Genomic DNA, 17583 nt, shown 5'->3' on the forward strand with positions numbered 1-17583 from the left:
TCTGGGACATTTAGATTATCCTTTAGATTCATGAAACCTTACACATAATGTACTAATACTATTTTTTCCTTTTATTTGTTTTGTCAATGAAGATCCCCAGCCGAGTGAAAAGAAAGGTTAGTCCGGTTGACATTTCCTGCCATATTATTGATCATTTAATGGTATTTGTTTCATGTTCTTAAGCATAAGTCTGAATAACTGCAGCATCGCTCTGTGGCTTTTCCACAGCATCCTCGGTGGATGAATATGATTACACCACATCTGAAAGAGGACCAACTTATGAATATGAAGAAAAAGTAAGAAACGAATCAGCTCTTACTACTATACATAATTTTGTCAGTAAGCTATTAAATCTTGCGCTATAGCCGTTTCGCCACTAGAGGGAACCAGCTTGACAGACTTTATTTCTGTATTCATACTTCTCAAACGACCTACTGCTTCACTTTGGAAACACAGTCATGTTTAGATGATTCTTTGTTGTTGTTTGTTTCTCAGATTAACACATCTGTAGAACTGAAGCAGGTGGTCTACAAATCTCCAGGAATTCAGAGAGATGAGCTGGTTTGTATCTAAAGTTTTTTTAGTATTATTGTTATGTTCTTAGGGTTGTTTTGCAGCACTTGCTTTCTTGTTTATTTCCATTTTAATCAGAATTAGCTCAATTGCCAGCGGTACTATTTTTATCTTACAAACGTTTTCTCGTTTCTGTGTACGACAGCAGCCGGATGTTTTGGAGACGTTCAACCGTGGGGCGATGGTGGGCCTGCTGGTGGTTGCCGTGGCCATCGCTATGGTGATGGTCATCAGCTTGTTGCTCGTCCGCCGTAAGCCGTATGGAACCATCAGCCACGGCATAGTAGAGGTAAGAATTCCCTTGAAAGGTGGAGTACTGAAATGTGTTTGTTAGCCCTATTTCATTTACTTTTATTAATTTTGGCAGACGTTTTGATCCAAAGCTATTCATTTCTTCAGTGTGTATAAAGAACTTCTGTGTTCACTGGTCATCAAACCCAATCTTTTGAAGAAAAAAGAGGGACATTTTCACTTTTGACTTTGGGCTGTTGTTGCTTCAAAATGCACAAGAGGAAATGACACTCAACCACCAGAGGCAACTTTCAGCAGCTGTTTTGCATTCTGATATTTGTATTTAAGGCCAAGAAAACGATGCCAGAGGTTGATTTCTAAATCATTTGTCATGCAATGTGGTCCAAAGAAATGATTTACAGATCTTAAATAAGCAAATCTAGGCAAATGTAAGGCATCGACGATATATTGTTTGCATCAGATTTCCTTTTTGCATTAAAGCATGCTGGAATAGCAAGATCACCCGGTTTTGCATGTTAAGGTCAAGTCAGCTCAAGAGCATGCGAAGTACACAACAAATTCGGAGAAAATCTGAAACTTTAATCATCTTTCAATGTTTCACTTAAATCGTTATGAGAATAATATCATTTGCAGTACAACCTGTTCGTTAAATTGCAAAAAATGGCAAATAGTGATTGCCGAATAAAATTGTGGGCCCTTATCTCATACATATCGTCTTCATACTTTGAAATTGGCATATTTCTCGGCATATTTTCATAATGAAATGTAAAAATACAGATTTCTATAAGGCATTTAATTGAAAGTAAAATTATTCATATACATTTATACATCATGATTCATTAATCTTCTGCTCAATTCGTTTGAGACTAACATGTAAAAATGCTTCTGTTTTACGTGACAATAAAATGTACACATTTTTCCCATTTTGAACCATTCTTTCCCCATCTCTCTCCCAGCAGGTCGACCCCATGCTGACCCCCGAGGAGAGGCAGCTCAATAAGATGCAGAATCACGGCTATGAAAACCCCACTTACAAATTCTTCGAGCAGATGAACTGAAGAGAGCCTTCAGTCTCAAGGCCATGCCCTCCCCCCTGCCTCCTGTTTCCGATTGGGGTTTCCATGGCGACCCCCCTCTCCCTTGTACTGTATGTATGTATATGGCCGATGTTAAAACCGTACCTGGCACGTAAATAAGGAGTTCGTAGTGAAACCGTCTGCATACCGCTCTTTCACCAGGGAGAGAGAACCAATAAGAAATTTGGCAGAACATGAAAGCCCTTTCATCACCGGTTTTTGCTTTTGTTCGTGAGGGCGTGGCCACGCCGATCAACTTCGGCGGCCTCGTATGCGAGTTTAAAATCTTGGAATATTCGTCACACATGCTTTTGCAGATAAATCGTGTTTCACAGATGATAATGGGGTTTGTTTTGTCGATTTTATTTTCAAAGCGAGTTTTAATTCATGGTGAAACTGTCATATGAATCGAATGATATATTTTTGAGTTCACCACGAAACCTGTGACGGCCAATGAGTTTAGACCCTCTTAGACAACCAACATATTCATGAAAGTCATTTTAGGATAATCTCTTCTTTTAATAATTGTTCACAATGGTGATTTAAGGAGCAAGGTTTGTATTCATCGCCCATCTGACATACTGGTAGCTTATTAGTCTCGATCACACGATAAAGTGTAAAAATTTCGGTGTTTGCAATGACCACAAACGTCCATCCAACAATACTACCCAAAGTTGAAAATATTTTTCTGATATTGCTTCTTTAAAAGTAAATTCTAAGTAATCTAAAGTCCATAAACGTAACGATAAAGCATGCGAAATTTGGTGTATGATGCTATAACGTAATTGTGTTGGTCCTGTTTCTTGCTTTTTGATCAAATGAAAATATCACGACGTGTACATAACTAAAGGCGTGCGTAAAATAGACGTTTCTATCATTAATTTGTCTCGATGCAATGTGTGGACATCAAGATGTGCTGCTCGGAAAGAGAAACATTTCTTAACATGGCTGAATGAAAACGGACTGTTGTATAAACCAGCACAAGAAATCGACACAGTAACTCTTGACTGAATGTATATTTGGTAGATATAGGCTCCATTCACCCTCTCTTAACACATCACGGCGTTTCCTAGAATAAGGTTAGCGTGTAGGTTAGTTCACACGTTAGTTGATTTACCTGTTTGTGTTACGTTCTATCTGGACTAGGCACAAATTCGAATGAAAAGTTGGGGTTGGAAAATTGCTGTACTTAAACGTCTGGAATCATATGTCAGTTTGTTTTTAAAGGGATAGAAAGCCGTCCGTCTAATGAATTTCCAGTATTAGTACAGGATAGAAATCTTAAACAAACATGTTCGGTGTGTCGCTGTGAAACAGATGTTTCGATAAAAAACACAACAATTTACTGTTGGCCTGTTGTAGAGAGGACACGTCTTTCAATCATTTTTATTTTACGACGAATGTGTTTTTTGGAAGAGTGAACGGTCTTCTGTTAAGAAACATGACGTATTAGCAAAACCAAAATGTGGGCCCTGTACATTCTTAATGATTTGTATTAACAAAACAATAGCTTGCCACTCTGTTATGAAATCTTAGCAAATATTTATTTCAGAAACGTTACGCTATTATTTTTTGTCTTCTGTATTTGTTTTGGACCATTGGATCACACTGGACCATTGGACTGCCCGCGGTACATAATGTACAATATGACTAAAAGTAATGTCGTACCACAGAATACACTTCATATATCCCCAATTTCATCACATTATGTAACATTTATAGGCAGAAACTCAATGCTACGCGTTCACTAGGTACATGAGATCTTTAGAAACATAATGATTCCTAAATCTGTATTTCGTCTCCAGATTAGACTGGATCAATAGTTGTTCATGCTAGCTAAGCTACAGTGGTACGATTTTATATGACCTGCTGTGCCGATCATTCTATCAACTATTCACGCTAAAATTTATGACTCTTTATGTAAAGTGTTACCATGATTTCTTACCAGCATCAGGCAGATATAGGACAGTGTATTCTGTAGGTATTGAATTTATGTTTGTATGTATATTCTGTTGAATGAGAAGACCCTCTGACCCCGAGGAATGACCCCTCCCTCTCCTGTCCTGAACCAATAGAGATGTTAACAAAAGGTATGGATGTTTTAACTGCTGCATTATTGCCTTTTTCAATGCTGTGTTTTGGATGTAATTATATGTATATTTTATTTTAGTCAACATTCATTGGAATTTGGGTCATTTGAAAAACGCCACATTGGACTGTAAACATTGAATGGGTCTGATCAACTCAACAGACTAAATAATTGATGTGTATAGCCAAGCACAACTGCATCCAGGCTGACTCATTCTTGTTTATTGACTTTAAGGTTTTTCTGTCTTGCTGAATCCATTACTGAATAGTCAATGAAGTCTAATATGGAAACACATTTAGCCAAGATCTGATCCCAGTTTTATCTCTCAAATGACGGACATGGTAAAATCTTGATGATACAGCTTAACAATGTAAAATAAGCGGTTAGATGTTGATCACGTCATTTGTTAAACTGGCATTTCCCAGAATTTGTCAGGACTTCAGATATCAAGCTACTGCAACCATCACAGAGAAATAAGCTGATTTCATAAGCTGACCATCACCAAAGAAATGTTCTGGATGTGATTGGAAGGAGGAATAACGTGTCCTGTTTTTAATGAAATAATTTACCTATTGTAGGAGCAAGTAACGTGTGATCTGATCTGGCTTGTTGTACTTGCATTAAAATGATAATAAAACGATAAATGACCCACAGAATATGATTATGGACTTTTACCTTTTTAATTACAATGTATTTCAAGTTGTTTGTCTTTGAACTCTTTGAAAGCAAACATTAATCAAAATAACTTCTTTTGTGATCTGCCGAAGAAATTATACAGGTTTGGAACGACGCAAGGGTGAATAAATAATGAAAAAAAGATCATTTTGGGGTGACTAATCCCTAAACCGTTTGCTTCAAATGAATGTAACGTGAACTATGATAAAATAACAATAATCTACAATAATAGAATAATCCAGTAAAGCGTTCAAGCAAGCAGGCGGGATTGAAACCATAATCCAAACATCAAAGCCAAGGAACAGCAGATCCAGTAGACACAAGAACACTTTCAGTGAATAACAAGAAATCCCATATGACGGAGAGACCCTAAGGTGTATCTTTACCATCAAATGAGAAAAAGGCAAGTGTGATACAACTATAAATTCATGGGATGACTTTTTCACTGTGGGTACACATGGTTAAACGCAAGAATCAGAGATGTGTTTGTGACAGGAATGGTTTATCTTATGTAAAGACATAAAATGACAAAATGCTTTGAGGTCATTTCGAAGGTCTTTGCCTGTGTTTGCACTGAAAAGAAAACCGTACTTTTGTCTGGTCACTTGGGCGATTTATTCAGAAACATCTGCTACGGTACATGACATTGGCTGTAGACTACCGTGCCCTTTAGGGATGGAGAAAGCACAAATACATCTGCCAGAATTTAAATGATAGCAGGCGTAACTTCTGAGTCTGCTGCACTTGTTTTGTATAGATGCTTTAAAAAAAATCGGATAAAAGCACGGCGTGCTGTGGTTGACTGACACCCATGCCATTCGCATCAGTAAGCACAGGATGTTGGTAGAAAATCTTTCACATGAATCACTGTGTTCGTGCTGTATATATTTTCTCAAGAACAAGCATTCATCATAAAACAACAAGAGATGTCATGATGTTGATCTAACCAACTGAGAGAATGTTATTGTATTTTGAGCCACGTGAGAACAAGAAGTGGTAAGTTTAACTGTTCCTACGGTAAAACATGAGTCAACATATACAAATGATTGTTGCATACCCGGCCTAATGAAGTGCAAAAATAGACTTTGTTTACTAAATTGGTGGTTGATTGGTGATTGACAATAAGTGCTATGTTAAATAAAGACCTGGTTTAGATGTTTTATAGAATTTATTTTTAATTTATTACATTCGTAAAAAATAAAGGGGCCTCTGTTCCCAAAAAAAAGGTTCTTTGTGACTAAAAAAGGTTCTTCGGATTATCAAAAGGTAAGAAAGAGATGGTTCTTTGTGGAACCAAAACTGGTTATTCACTCTGATTGTGTCTACTACCCAAATATGTAACCTGATCATTCCTTCCTTTGCTTTACGTAAGCAAGCTACAACTATTTCACTTTCATTTCTGTCGTGAACTTTGAAACTCTCGAAACAAGACATTGGTAAGTTTCTCTTATACAAGATATTTTGTTGAAAGTTTTATAGATATAATTAGGGATGCACCGATAGCACTTTTTAAGGATTGAGTACAAGTACCGATATTTTTTCCCTGGTACTCGCCGATACCGATGATTGTTGTACAGTTTTTTTTCTTACAGCAATTTTCTAAGAACAACACAATGAGACTAATGAACATATCAGCATCTTTATTTTTAACAACTTCAACTCATATTATGAAAAAATGAATCATTCTTATGTGCTTATCACAAATTTTTTATGTGCTGTGGAAGGCTGAAGATAGACATAGACTCGTTCGGCGCCTTGTCTGGGTCCATCAGATCCTTCGGAGGCGCAGTCCTTCATTGTTGTTTCAGATTTCTGCCTCCGCTCGCTATGTCATAATCACGTCCCTACTAAAGCAAGCTCCTGGTTGTAATTTTCGCCAAAGTTCAGATTTTTCAACTCGTGCGAATAACACGAACGCTCAATTCGTGTTCAAAATGTTCAAGCTCAAACCGCAAGTAGGTCTATCGCGTCTTTGCATTGACTTAACATGTAAATCACTCGCGCTTAACGCTTCATTCGCGCTTGGTGTAAACACACTGACATTGTGTCTGCTGCGGCTGGTGTCTCTGTGTGCACTGGAACGTTCTGTCAGTTACGTCACGTGAGGTATCGGTCTTGGGTATCGGGAATTTTTACGAGTACATGAGTTTGGTATCGGTGGATCCCTAGTTATAATGCACATGTTTGTTATAGTACATCAGGGTTTAATGTCAAAGAGACTTTTATTGTTTGGTATTCTTTTACATTATGCTGTGCTGTACAGTTGATTTAAGAATTAAGCTATAGTTGTTAATTCTTTGAAGCTAAATCACCCTTATGTTTGCTTTAATTATTTTATGCAAAATATACAGTAAACCAGGAAGCATGCAAGTTTTAACCCTCGAGAGCATTTTTTCAAAGCTTCACGGACTTTGGCTACATTTTTGTCTTCTCTTTTTACGAATAAACAAGATGAAGATTACCAGTGAAACTGTAAAAATAAGACAATTAATGGAGAAAATGAGATACTTCAGCCACAGTAATTCTGTTTCTGTCTTTTGAACTTGTTCCTTGTCGCTTTTTTCTGAAAAAAATGAAATATCATCAAATGACCGACATCGATGTGTGGAAACTCATTCAATACTAATAATAATAATTTAATTTGAATATGGTTGCACAAACCGGTTATCTTTAGAAACATCCCATCACTGCTGATGATATCGAGGTTCCCATTAACAAAACATGTTGCTGTGCAAAGTATCTCCTCTGTGTCAGTGACCTTCAGATCTTGTATGGTCAATGAGCTGCTGAGGGTACCATGGGGCACGACACTGACTCTGTTGTGATATTTTGCTATTTTTGAGATCTCCTTGCTACGGTCTGTCAGTTCATTCCAAATCTCCTACTCCATTTCGCAGCTTTTCAAGACTTCAGTATCGCTAGTGATGTTGCAGTAGAGCATTGCTGAAGCACCTTCTTCATGTTTCTCTTGCAAACAGTATTGCTTTACGATTACTTCCGTCAATCCAAGAGCTTAAAGTCAAGCAGGACTACACATAAGAAATGTAACATATTTCACAAAGACCAAAGCCATATTATTAAACAAAGCCGGCTGGTTATTTGCTTTCTACATAACACTAACAGAATTGTTTTACGTTTGAATAAAGGTAAACCAAACATCATTGCTCCTACATCAATACAATACTTTAACTTTACCAGATATACTTCGATAAAGGACTACATTTAAAAACAAACAAGTGCTCTTACCAGAAAAACACACAACTAGCCGTGCTCTTAAAGGCGTTGTTTGTTTCTCCATCATCACGTCGCTTAGTCCTCTTGAACATCTTCAAAAGAGCACAACACAATAAACACAAAACCGCAGTAGCCTACTTCCCTTACAAAGCATGTGATCTTCACCCTTAAAAACGAAGCGGCCTGTAAAACGAACTGCTACTAAATCATTGACATTCAGAAATGTCTCTGTAGCTTTTTGTGGTTAAACCACAAAATGATGGAGCTTTTAAAAACATTGAATCAGTGAAATGCCATTTTATTATTTGTGTGCCTGTAAGCACGGGAAAATTTAACTATAAAGGCGTTTCTTGGAATTAAACCCCAGAATGCAAGCACAAAATATCCGGGTGGATGTATGTAAAGAAATTGGAATACAGAAAATCACAACAATACAAAGCAGTGAAATGGGGAATTTGGATCAGAAAGTGGTGTAGAGCCTTATACTTTTAAAGAGTACATTACAAGATCATGTAAATGAGATTTCATGCAGTTTGTAATGTTGTTGTGTGTGGATGTAAAGAGTCTGCCAAGTTTGAAAGCCGAATGTGTATGAATAACAAAGTTATTGGCTTGAGAAAAGGAAGTCGACTCTGAATCACACAAATGAGTCGTAATATTTAATGTCTCATTTTTGTTAAAAATTTATTTTATAAAATATTATGCATGTTCCAACTCTCACTACACTGACAATGATAATATAATTGGAAAAAAAACAACTCGTAAGATTTACTTAATTATTTGTACAAAGTTGTTTTAAGAAAATTTGACTTTACCTTATTTTAACAAGCTATGCCTGCTTGAAACCGAAAGAAAACTGATAACAGTGGGGAGTCAATGGGAGCCAGTGTAGTCTGATTCATTTTCAATTTTGGGTGAACTATCCGTTTCATTAGAGCACATAAAATAAGTTCTGTAAGACTACTAGCCATCTAGTGGTTAAATATATAAGTGCAAGGTCAATAAAAGGTACTGACTTTACAGATAGAACTTACACTGCAGACTTTATTGTAAAATCGTTTCAGAAAAACATATTTCAGCGATGTGCTGGCAATGTGATTTTATATGATAAATAAAAATGTAAATAATATAAAAACAATGTAATACTAGCAGTTTGTTTTCTAAATGTTGCTATGTCACACTATATGGCACATGTACGATTTATTCATAAACTATATACTCTTTTTGAGTTTTAATATTTACATTTGTATTTCGTTAGTTTTCATAGGTATGAAAATGAAAGTTCTGTATCTACTCGCCTCCCTTTGCCTATTGTCTGTCTGCCTTTCAGGTAAGTATGGTGAACTACTGTTATAATGTGACTACATTTTCCTTTCCTATATATATGCTTAAACACATTACATTAATGTACGTAATCAACAAAACATTTACTGGACATTAATATAAACTATCAATTCACTTTTTTAAGGAACTGACAAGTTTATCTTCACATGTCAGCATGAAGAAACACAATGCAACGATTCATGCGTGTGGAATAGCAGCCTATCAGATTGTCCAAGTAGGTGTTGTAGCTTCAGTTTTTAGCTTGTAAATCTAATAGAAACATGTAAAGATTATCTCATCGTGAGATTTCCTATTTATAGCTATTATTTATAGCTATTAAACGTTTAACTGGAGCGCTTTCTGCCCAAAGACTCACAAAGTAGTAGCATCCTTCTATGACAAATATTTTTAGAATAGGGTTTTATGCTACGACATAAATCACACATACCTAAAATCTTATTTCAATGCTGTTGTGTGCTTTCAAATATATATATTTTGCTTAAAAATGGACGTCCCATTTATTACACACTTTTCATTCAGGGTTGGACTACTACATCTGAACACTTCTAGCTTGTTGATAAATGTTCCAGATGTACTTGACACATTAGCGACCTGTTTGTGTGTTTGTGTATATAGTCTTGTTGGTGTAGTGATTTAGTGAAGAAATTTGTTGTAATGTTCTTCATGAAACCCTTTCAGATACTTTATTGTAACTTAGTTTTTTGATAACATTTTGCAGCTCTAGAAATACAATGTCGGGAAAAAATTGGAAAAAATAAACCAAGGAAGATTTGTAACTCATTTGAGCAGTGTAATCTGACAAAACCACTCAAGTTTTTAGAAAACCTAATTGGTAACATCTCATGCGAGCATGAAGAAAGTAAGTCAAATATGTTTAAACATGCTGTTTATGTTTATTGGTTTTGTAGAATGTTCAAATTTAGTTTAAACTCATCAAAATGATCTTTCAACTTTATTTTAGAATCGACGAAATGTGAACTTTCTATATTATGCAATCAAACAATATACCTTTGTAAAAATGAAGAATGTGAAATGGACCACATACTGAACACTGGAGACAACACGCAGCGATGCCGATTCAAACACAATGGTGAGAATTAAACAGAACATTTTATTTGTTGTTAAGATTATATATTTTATAATGATTTGTTTATTGCCATCAATATTTTATATTTATTAGCTTACTAACAGCAATGCCATTTTTATTCAGTTGGCAGATGTATCCAAACAAGGGGAGGCGTGAACTGTAAAAGTCCAAGTATGTGTGTTTCACCACAGAATCATATACATAAAGAGATACCTAACTGTGTATTCATGGTGTCTGTATCTTACAAAAAGGTTGTATTTGTTAACATAGTAAATATGAACTACCATTGAACGATATATTATACTCAGCATGTTTCATTATTCATTTATTTATTAGTTAATGCTATTTATCTACCAGATACAACTTTTTATATTTGTAAAAATGTTTTAGCAAATGCTGAAACGAACATGAAGATGAATATATGCAAGTATATTTCATTGTTAGTTTATGTTGGTTTGCGTGACACCTCATTGTTTATTGCTACCTATTGAAAACGGTTGGTTAAAGAAGATTATACCATTTCTAACCTATTTCTGTCTGTGGGATTGTGCTGTGGTCAATGGTGTCAATTGTCTAATAGCACCAATAGCGAGATACAACCTCGGTCAGACACCAAAAGCAGATCATTTGTCACCCTGATCAAAGTGGTCTCTGTACTCTGTGTAAGGAACATGATTGAGTTGAAATCACTTTTTCCATAACTTAAATAAGAAAGGTAGATTCGATATAGGTCTCTAGTTAACTAGTTCTCTAGGGTCGAATTGTTGTTGTCTGACAAGGGGCCTTATAACAGCCACCTTTAGGCACATGTCCTAATGTCAGAGATGAGTTAATAATGCTAAGAAGAGGATCTATAATTTATGGGAGCATCTCTTTCAGTAGATTTGTAGGTATAGGGTCTAGCTTGCATGTTATTGATTTAGATGATCTTATGATTTTAGATGGATCATCGTGATCTATGGTAGAAAATAATAGTAATTTCCCCTTAGGGGCGCTGTAGTTAGTTGTTTGTTCAGCGGGTAAACAAGAGAAGCAATTGGAACAACATAAGGACAACAAAAAGCATAAGTGCAATAGAACCTGTCTCATATACACAGTATACTAAGCTGAGTTTTTAAAAGGATAGAAAAAGCAGAAGAGAAATAGTAGTCAGTACTAGTCGGTCAGGTGATGACAGAAGAGAGTTTTCAGCCGTTTCTTTAAAGATGGCAACAGAATCTGGGGAACATGAGAGAGATTTTTCCCTTTTTGGAATGGCACTACATCCAACGTCGTAGTTTGTTTGCAGAGCGAAGGGATCTGGCAGGCACATAAATCTATATTAGTTAGTGAAGATATGGGGAAGCCGAACCAGTGGTGGTCTTGTAGGCCAAGAGCAGAGCTTTGTATTTGATGCGAGGGACTTTAGGGAGTCCATCTAATTCAATGAAGAAGGGAGTGACCACTCTTGACACTGCATTCTGGATCATCTGTAGAGGTTTGTTTGTGCGGGGAGTTCAGCCAGTAGCGCATTGCAATAGTCCACTCTGCAGGACAAGAGCCTGGACAAGGACTTGCGTAACGTGGTGCTGGCAACATGATCAGTGAAGTTTAGCTGGTCGTCGATCACCACTCAGGTTTCTGGCCGTTCTGGAAAGTGTGATGGTTGATGAGCCCAGTTGAATTGAGAGGTTCTGATGAATCTTTGGGTCCGCCTGAATTACAAGCAGTTCTGCTTTTGTAAGGTTCAGCTGCAAAAATTATTTTTATGGTTTGTATGTTTTGCTTCTGTTACGTTTTGCTTCTGTTTTTCCCCCTCGAGGGACTTTTCTATCGGTTTTTCTTTGTATTAGAGATTTTTGCACACACTGCCTGTGCTTAGGTTCTGTTTCATATGAATCATGACATCTATGTTAACAAATACAACTTCCTTGTAAGGTGTTTACACCATAAATACATTATTATTTTTATAGTTTATATAAAGTGCATACAAAGTATATATTGGGTTGTTGTACCTTATTCATTGACTTTTTTTATCATTTTTAAAATATATGAAAAAGTAAGCTTCAGGTGTTTATATGCATTAAATTGTGTGTTTTATGTAGATTGTCTGGTTTTTTATTTTAAGTGACAACAGGCATTAATAAAAGAAGAGCTGACAGCCCACCAACAGAATGCACGCCACAGCCTGATGAAAATCTTCCTTGCCGCAAGTTTTAATAATAATCATATCACATTTCCAATAAGTTGTTAGAATTGTTTTTAAAACTACATTTTCTTTCACAGATTCCTTTTTTATAGCGACAGGAGTCTTGGGATGTCTTTGTTTATCATTCATTTTCTATATAATATGTGTAAGCTGTTCATTTAGTAAATTTTAAGTACACAAAAAAATTGGAACCGTCAATTTTAAATTACACAAAAAAATCTGTCATGTAGGCATGTTCATTTTAAAAGTTTAATTTTTTTGTTTTACAGATTGGTAAACAAAATGGATGGAAGATACTGGTAGGTTAAAAATATTTAATGTGAATAGATCAAATTACTCATAAATATATATATTTTAAATATCACTTTATTGGGATTTTTTTTAACAAAAAAAGACAACAAAAAACAAAAAGACCCTTTATATAAGATAAATTAATATGATTGCTTTCTGTATGTCTATTAACTATAAACTGCTACAGGCATGTGTTCAGTTCTCATGCCGTGTGTCAGGGTCTGTCATGACCGGGGGGGGACAGAGAGAGGAAGAACCCAATTGCAAGGCAGTGGTGATATGGAAGACAAGACTTTATTACAGTGGGATAAAATAAACACCCATGTAGGGGATAAACACTGACAAGACTAAAATACAAAGCTGCAAAATAAACACTTCCCACGAGGGGGATCAAACATGGGTACTAAATAGATAAGACTTACGATATAACAAGAACCAAAACAACAAACATGGCACAACATCATAAACACTTGAAGATAACTAAAACCAGGCAGGGATCTCAAGACATGCAGGGTAGGGAGCAATCTGAACCGGGTAGGGAGCAATCTGAACAGGGTAGGGAGCAATCTGAACCGGGTAGGGAGCAATCTGAACAGGGTAGGGAGCAATCTGAACCGGGTAGGGAGCAATCTGAACAGGGTAGGGAGCAATCTGAACAGGGTAGGGAGCAATCTGAACAGGGTAGGGAGCAATCTGAACAGGGTAGGGAGCAATCTGAACCGGGTAGGGAGCAATCTGAACAGGGTAGGGAGCAATCTGAACAGGGTAGGGAGCAATCTGAACAGGGTAGGGAGCAATCTGAACAGGGTAGGGAGCAATCTGAACAGGGTAGGGAGCAATCTGAACCGGGTAGGGAGCAATCTGAACAGGGTAGGGAGCAATCTGAACAGGGTAGGGAGCAATCTGAACAGGGTAGGGAGCAATCTGAACCGGGTAGGGAGCAATCTGAACAGGGTAGGGAGCAATCTGAACAGGGTAGGGAGCAATCTGAACCGGGTAGGGAGCAATCTGAACAGGGTAGGGAGCAATCTGAACAGGGTAGGGAGCAATCTGAACAGGGTAGGGAGCAATCTGAACCGGGTAGGGAGCAATCTGAACCGGGTAGGGAGCAATCTGAACCGGGTAGGGAGCAATCTGAACCGGGTAGGGAGCAATCTGAACCGGGTAGGGAGCAATCTGAACCGGGTAGGGAGCAATCTGAACCGGGTAGGGAGCAATCTGAACCGGGTAGGAAGCAATCTGAACCGGGTAGGGAGCAATCTGAACCGGGTAGGGAGCAATCTGAACCGGGTAGGGAGCAATCTGAACCGGGTAGGGAGCAATCTGAACCGGGTAGGGAGCAATCTGAACCGGGTAGGGAGCAATCTGAACCGGGTAGGGAGCAATCTGAACAGGGTAGGGAGCAATCTGAACAGGGTAGGGAGCAATCTGAACAGGGTAGGGAGCAATCTGAAACGGGTAGGGGAAACTAACAAAGGATAATTAACACAGATTCTGCCAATAAATCAAGAAAAGCAAGACAATTTGGATTTATTAATTTAACTACATTAAAATGCCACTGACACTAAATTTCATTCTTTGTTTTCTTACATTTTAGAATATCTGTAAAAAAGGTAAGAACATTTTATTTTAAATCTGATGCATTAAAATGAATCCTGTGTCATTAATATCTGATGAATTAATGTAACTGCTTGCAAATGCTTGATGTCAAAAGTTTGTAAATGTAATCCAAACCCATTTTCTTAACACTACAGCAAGGCACACACGTTTTACAAACACATCATAACAGATTTATAAATACACAGGGATACTTGGTGGCGGTATTTCCTCTTGGCACAAGCCTGCCTGCCATTAAAGATAAGGTAACACAGGATCAAGAGACGAGACAGGAGAGCGCATGGCCATCATAAACAAACAATGACCATGCGTTTCCACACGAAACACGTGGGACTGTCATGACATCGAGAACTTAGAATTTAGTTTGATCAAATTTATAAAAGACAGATACAGTTGTACGATTATTTCCGGAAAAACTTGAGCCCCTGGAGGTGTGCAGGGGGGGTAGAACTACACCATGAGCAAACAATACATCCTCACATTCTCACTGCATAACTGCTGATTCACTTACACTTGCACGTACACGCCAATTGCCAACAAAACACAGACAAATGACTTAGTTTGACTTACCGCATGCAGTTCATGTCTGGCATCTCTTAGTGCTGGGATCAAGATCTTTATTTTGCTCACTAAGTGACGCGTGGGTGTGCTTTTCCGGGAGAATTGTCCAATAAGGGACTAAGAACCCTTTTTACTCAAAGAGGAAACCATGTTCGAAAAAATGAACGAACTCTGGCAGAGTGAATCGAAGACAGAAAATCTATGTCATACGTTCTACTCATTTGAACCATGTTACCATGTTACGTTTGCACATACAGGATTCAGAATGCATGAAATGTTACCTCCATTTTAAAGAACGTGATTAGTGAGCCTCTGTTCAAGGTAGACATATGCCTCAAGTCATAGAATTAAACTGCCATCTTTAAGACAGTTAAGACTTAGAGATTTCCATCCATGGCGATTGTACTGTACATTATGAGAATATACTGATAAACACAGTAAGATGCTTGTGGTTCTGTATTAGAACAAACGGATGTCACATATTAAAAATTAAACTGCTGCTGTCAGCTAATGACAGAGAGAGAGAGACAGTATCAACGTAAAAATTTGGATTAAATGCATTTTATGGTGGCAAAACGTTTCTTGTATATTCATGTATAATGATTATTATTATGGTTATTAATATGTAGGGCTATGTTTGTATTGTTTCCGTACATTTATGAAAATTTTACAAAAAGCATCTCTCTTTCTCTTCTTTCTTTATAATTTTTTACATTTTTTATTATCTTACAGCAACTTATATTAACAGAAGAACTGAGTAGTGTGTCTGCAATTTTTAGTTTGCCTTTGCGCAACCATTTTACGTCATCGAAAAAGAAAATGGCGGCCTCTTTAGTTTAAATTAAGCATTGCATTTAGCACAACATTAACACTAGTTATAACAAAAATTAGAGATGTAAATGTTGTTTAATTTCAGGTACTGGAAGGCCCAACCCTGAACAACAACACCCTCCACAACGTAAAAGTATAATTGACAATACTACCCATATAACAACAAGAAAAGGAAGTGTGATTTTGTTTCATTTTTCATTTTATTTAACTTTTTAACTGTTAAAAATGTAACGGGTACTTGGGTTCTTCATAATGTTATGTCAGTGTGGCAGCTGAGAACTGTAATATTTACAGACAACATTCTGTCATATTCATATATTTACAGTTGAGAATTGAGAAACTTAGTGATGAAAAGGGTTTGCTTTGTGGAAAAACTGGCTTCTTCCGCTGGGGAACATTTGGAAAATAACACAGATTGTGTCCCAAATTGAGGCTCAACAAAAAAAGACTAAAATGTTTACACAGGTTTTATAAGAAGTGCCAGTAATAAAATGTCTCATGGACAATTACATGCCAAATGTCAAAATCACAATGAATAACATTAATTCAAGTTAGTAATTTTACGCTCTTTTTTTATCCCCCAACCTATTTTAACCAACTGAACTTCAAGCAATTGAGGATGTCCGTAAATTACTTGAATTTCACTTACATCAAGCAACAACAAGCTAGTGTAATTGTTTAACTGTCTAGTATAAATGTTTAATTTCAGGTCCACTGGAAAACCCTGAACAACATGAACTCGGTAAGAAAGACTTATTGTATTTATTATCCCAAGTAAACGCAAACTATCAAAACAATGAGAAGTGTAAATGTTGGATAATTTCAGATCATCTCAACCCTGGACAACAAGAAGATCCACAATGTAAGAAATACCAAAGGGTTTTAATTTATATTATTACCATAAATTCTAACAACAAGAATAGAAAATGTAACTGATGTTTCATTTCAGGTGATGAAGAGGCCAACCCTGGACAACAAGAACATGCACTACGTAAGAATAACTTAAGTTCAAGTGTGTCATTTATACTATTAAAAACAATATGTAACTGATGTTTCATTTTAGGTGCTGAAGAGGAGAACAGTGAACAAAACGAACATTAAGAAAGACATCAATTAAAATAAAGGTCAATACAATTGCAGTGTCAATATTTAGTGTAACTATGAGTGATAATTGTGGGTGGGTCGTGGTGGGATGAGATAAATCATCAATGTCAACACTCAGCACATATCAACATTTAAAAATGTGAATGTGTATAAAACTACATTTTTTCAAGCACTATGCAATCGTGGGGTCCGTTTAAGCAGCAATGGAGCCTAAATTGATCTTGAAGACATATTTTTCTCATCAAACAACAAAGACCAAATATGCCGGTACTGTGTAGGTGTGAGGAAAAAATTGCATTGTGCTGTCAATCAACTCTCCTGCAAAAAAATAAAACATACAACGGGAACTGTCATGTGCAATAAATGTCTCAGTGATTAGAGCATGGTGTTAGCAACACCAAGGTCATGGGTTCGATCTTTGCATATACAAGAAAAAAAACACATGTACAGTACAATGCAATGTAAGAAGAGACTGGTCTCATTACTGGCATTACTAGCAGTAAAGTACATTCTTCCTAAACATTTTTGTCTTGTAATACAAGTTTATGCTTAAAGAAAAATTGTAAATTCATCTACAGCAAGTTACTTGCAAACCTGTTGCAAAACTACAGCAAAGTTTTACCGTGTTTTATAAAGAACATATCGGTTAATACTGATCTAT

General features: G+C 36.7%; 2 protein-coding genes and 1 long non-coding RNA gene across 12 annotated transcripts in view; 2 read left to right on the forward strand and 1 right to left on the reverse strand.

Annotated features, from left to right (window-relative positions):
- aplp1 (amyloid beta (A4) precursor-like protein 1) overlaps positions 1 to 4645 on the forward strand; it is a 40354-nt gene extending 35709 nt beyond the window's left edge. For 3 of the 6 annotated variants that reach the window (XM_079481750.1, XM_079481753.1, XM_079481749.1), the window contains exons 13-17: positions 93 to 116; positions 229 to 296; positions 496 to 561; positions 719 to 862; positions 1782 to 4645. In XM_079481750.1, coding sequence (XP_079337876.1) covers positions 93 to 116; positions 229 to 296; positions 496 to 561; positions 719 to 862; positions 1782 to 1883 — 404 coding nt within the window. In that variant the 3' untranslated portion in view covers positions 1884 to 4645. The remainder of the gene's footprint in view (positions 1 to 92; positions 117 to 228; positions 297 to 495; positions 562 to 718; positions 863 to 1781) is intronic. The other 3 variants (XM_079481751.1, XM_079481752.1, XR_013788033.1) reach the window with 2 other exon arrangements.
- A 619-nt stretch (positions 4646 to 5264) lies between these two features.
- LOC306908476 lies at positions 5265 to 8003 on the reverse strand. 2 transcript variants are annotated; one of them, XR_013788010.1, is made up of 3 exons: positions 7912 to 8003; positions 7327 to 7677; positions 5265 to 7228 (listed from the first exon to the last, which is right to left on the reverse strand). It is a non-coding gene; the product is annotated as an uncharacterized lncRNA (long non-coding RNA). The 2 variants fall into 2 exon arrangements; XR_013788011.1 differs by having other exon boundaries at positions 5819 to 7228; positions 7327 to 7694; positions 7912 to 7983.
- On the forward strand, positions 5551 to 17267 carry LOC306908475 (uncharacterized protein). 4 transcript variants are annotated; one of them, XM_079481367.1, is made up of 15 exons: positions 5551 to 5661; positions 9158 to 9229; positions 9368 to 9457; positions 9962 to 10102; positions 10205 to 10333; positions 10454 to 10501; positions 12438 to 12518; positions 12596 to 12663; positions 12788 to 12817; positions 14407 to 14422; positions 15904 to 15951; positions 16528 to 16560; positions 16645 to 16680; positions 16768 to 16809; positions 16882 to 17055. In XM_079481367.1, exons 2-15 carry the CDS (start codon positions 9169 to 9171, stop codon positions 16917 to 16919), a joined length of 861 nt encoding a protein of 286 aa, XP_079337493.1. In that variant the 5' UTR covers positions 5551 to 5661; positions 9158 to 9168; the 3' UTR covers positions 16920 to 17055. The 4 variants fall into 4 exon arrangements, with proteins under 4 accessions (XP_079337493.1, XP_079337495.1, XP_079337494.1 ...); XM_079481366.1 differs by lacking the exon at positions 5551 to 5661 and adding an exon at positions 6061 to 6101; XM_079481369.1 differs by lacking the exons at positions 9368 to 9457; positions 9962 to 10102.
- The last annotated feature ends 316 nt before the right edge of the window (positions 17268 to 17583 follow it).

The sequence above is a fragment of the Barbatula barbatula genome (genome assembly GCF_947034865.1).
Source record: "Barbatula barbatula genome assembly, chromosome: 19".
In the NCBI taxonomy this organism is placed as follows: Eukaryota; Metazoa; Chordata; class Actinopteri; order Cypriniformes; family Nemacheilidae; genus Barbatula; species Barbatula barbatula.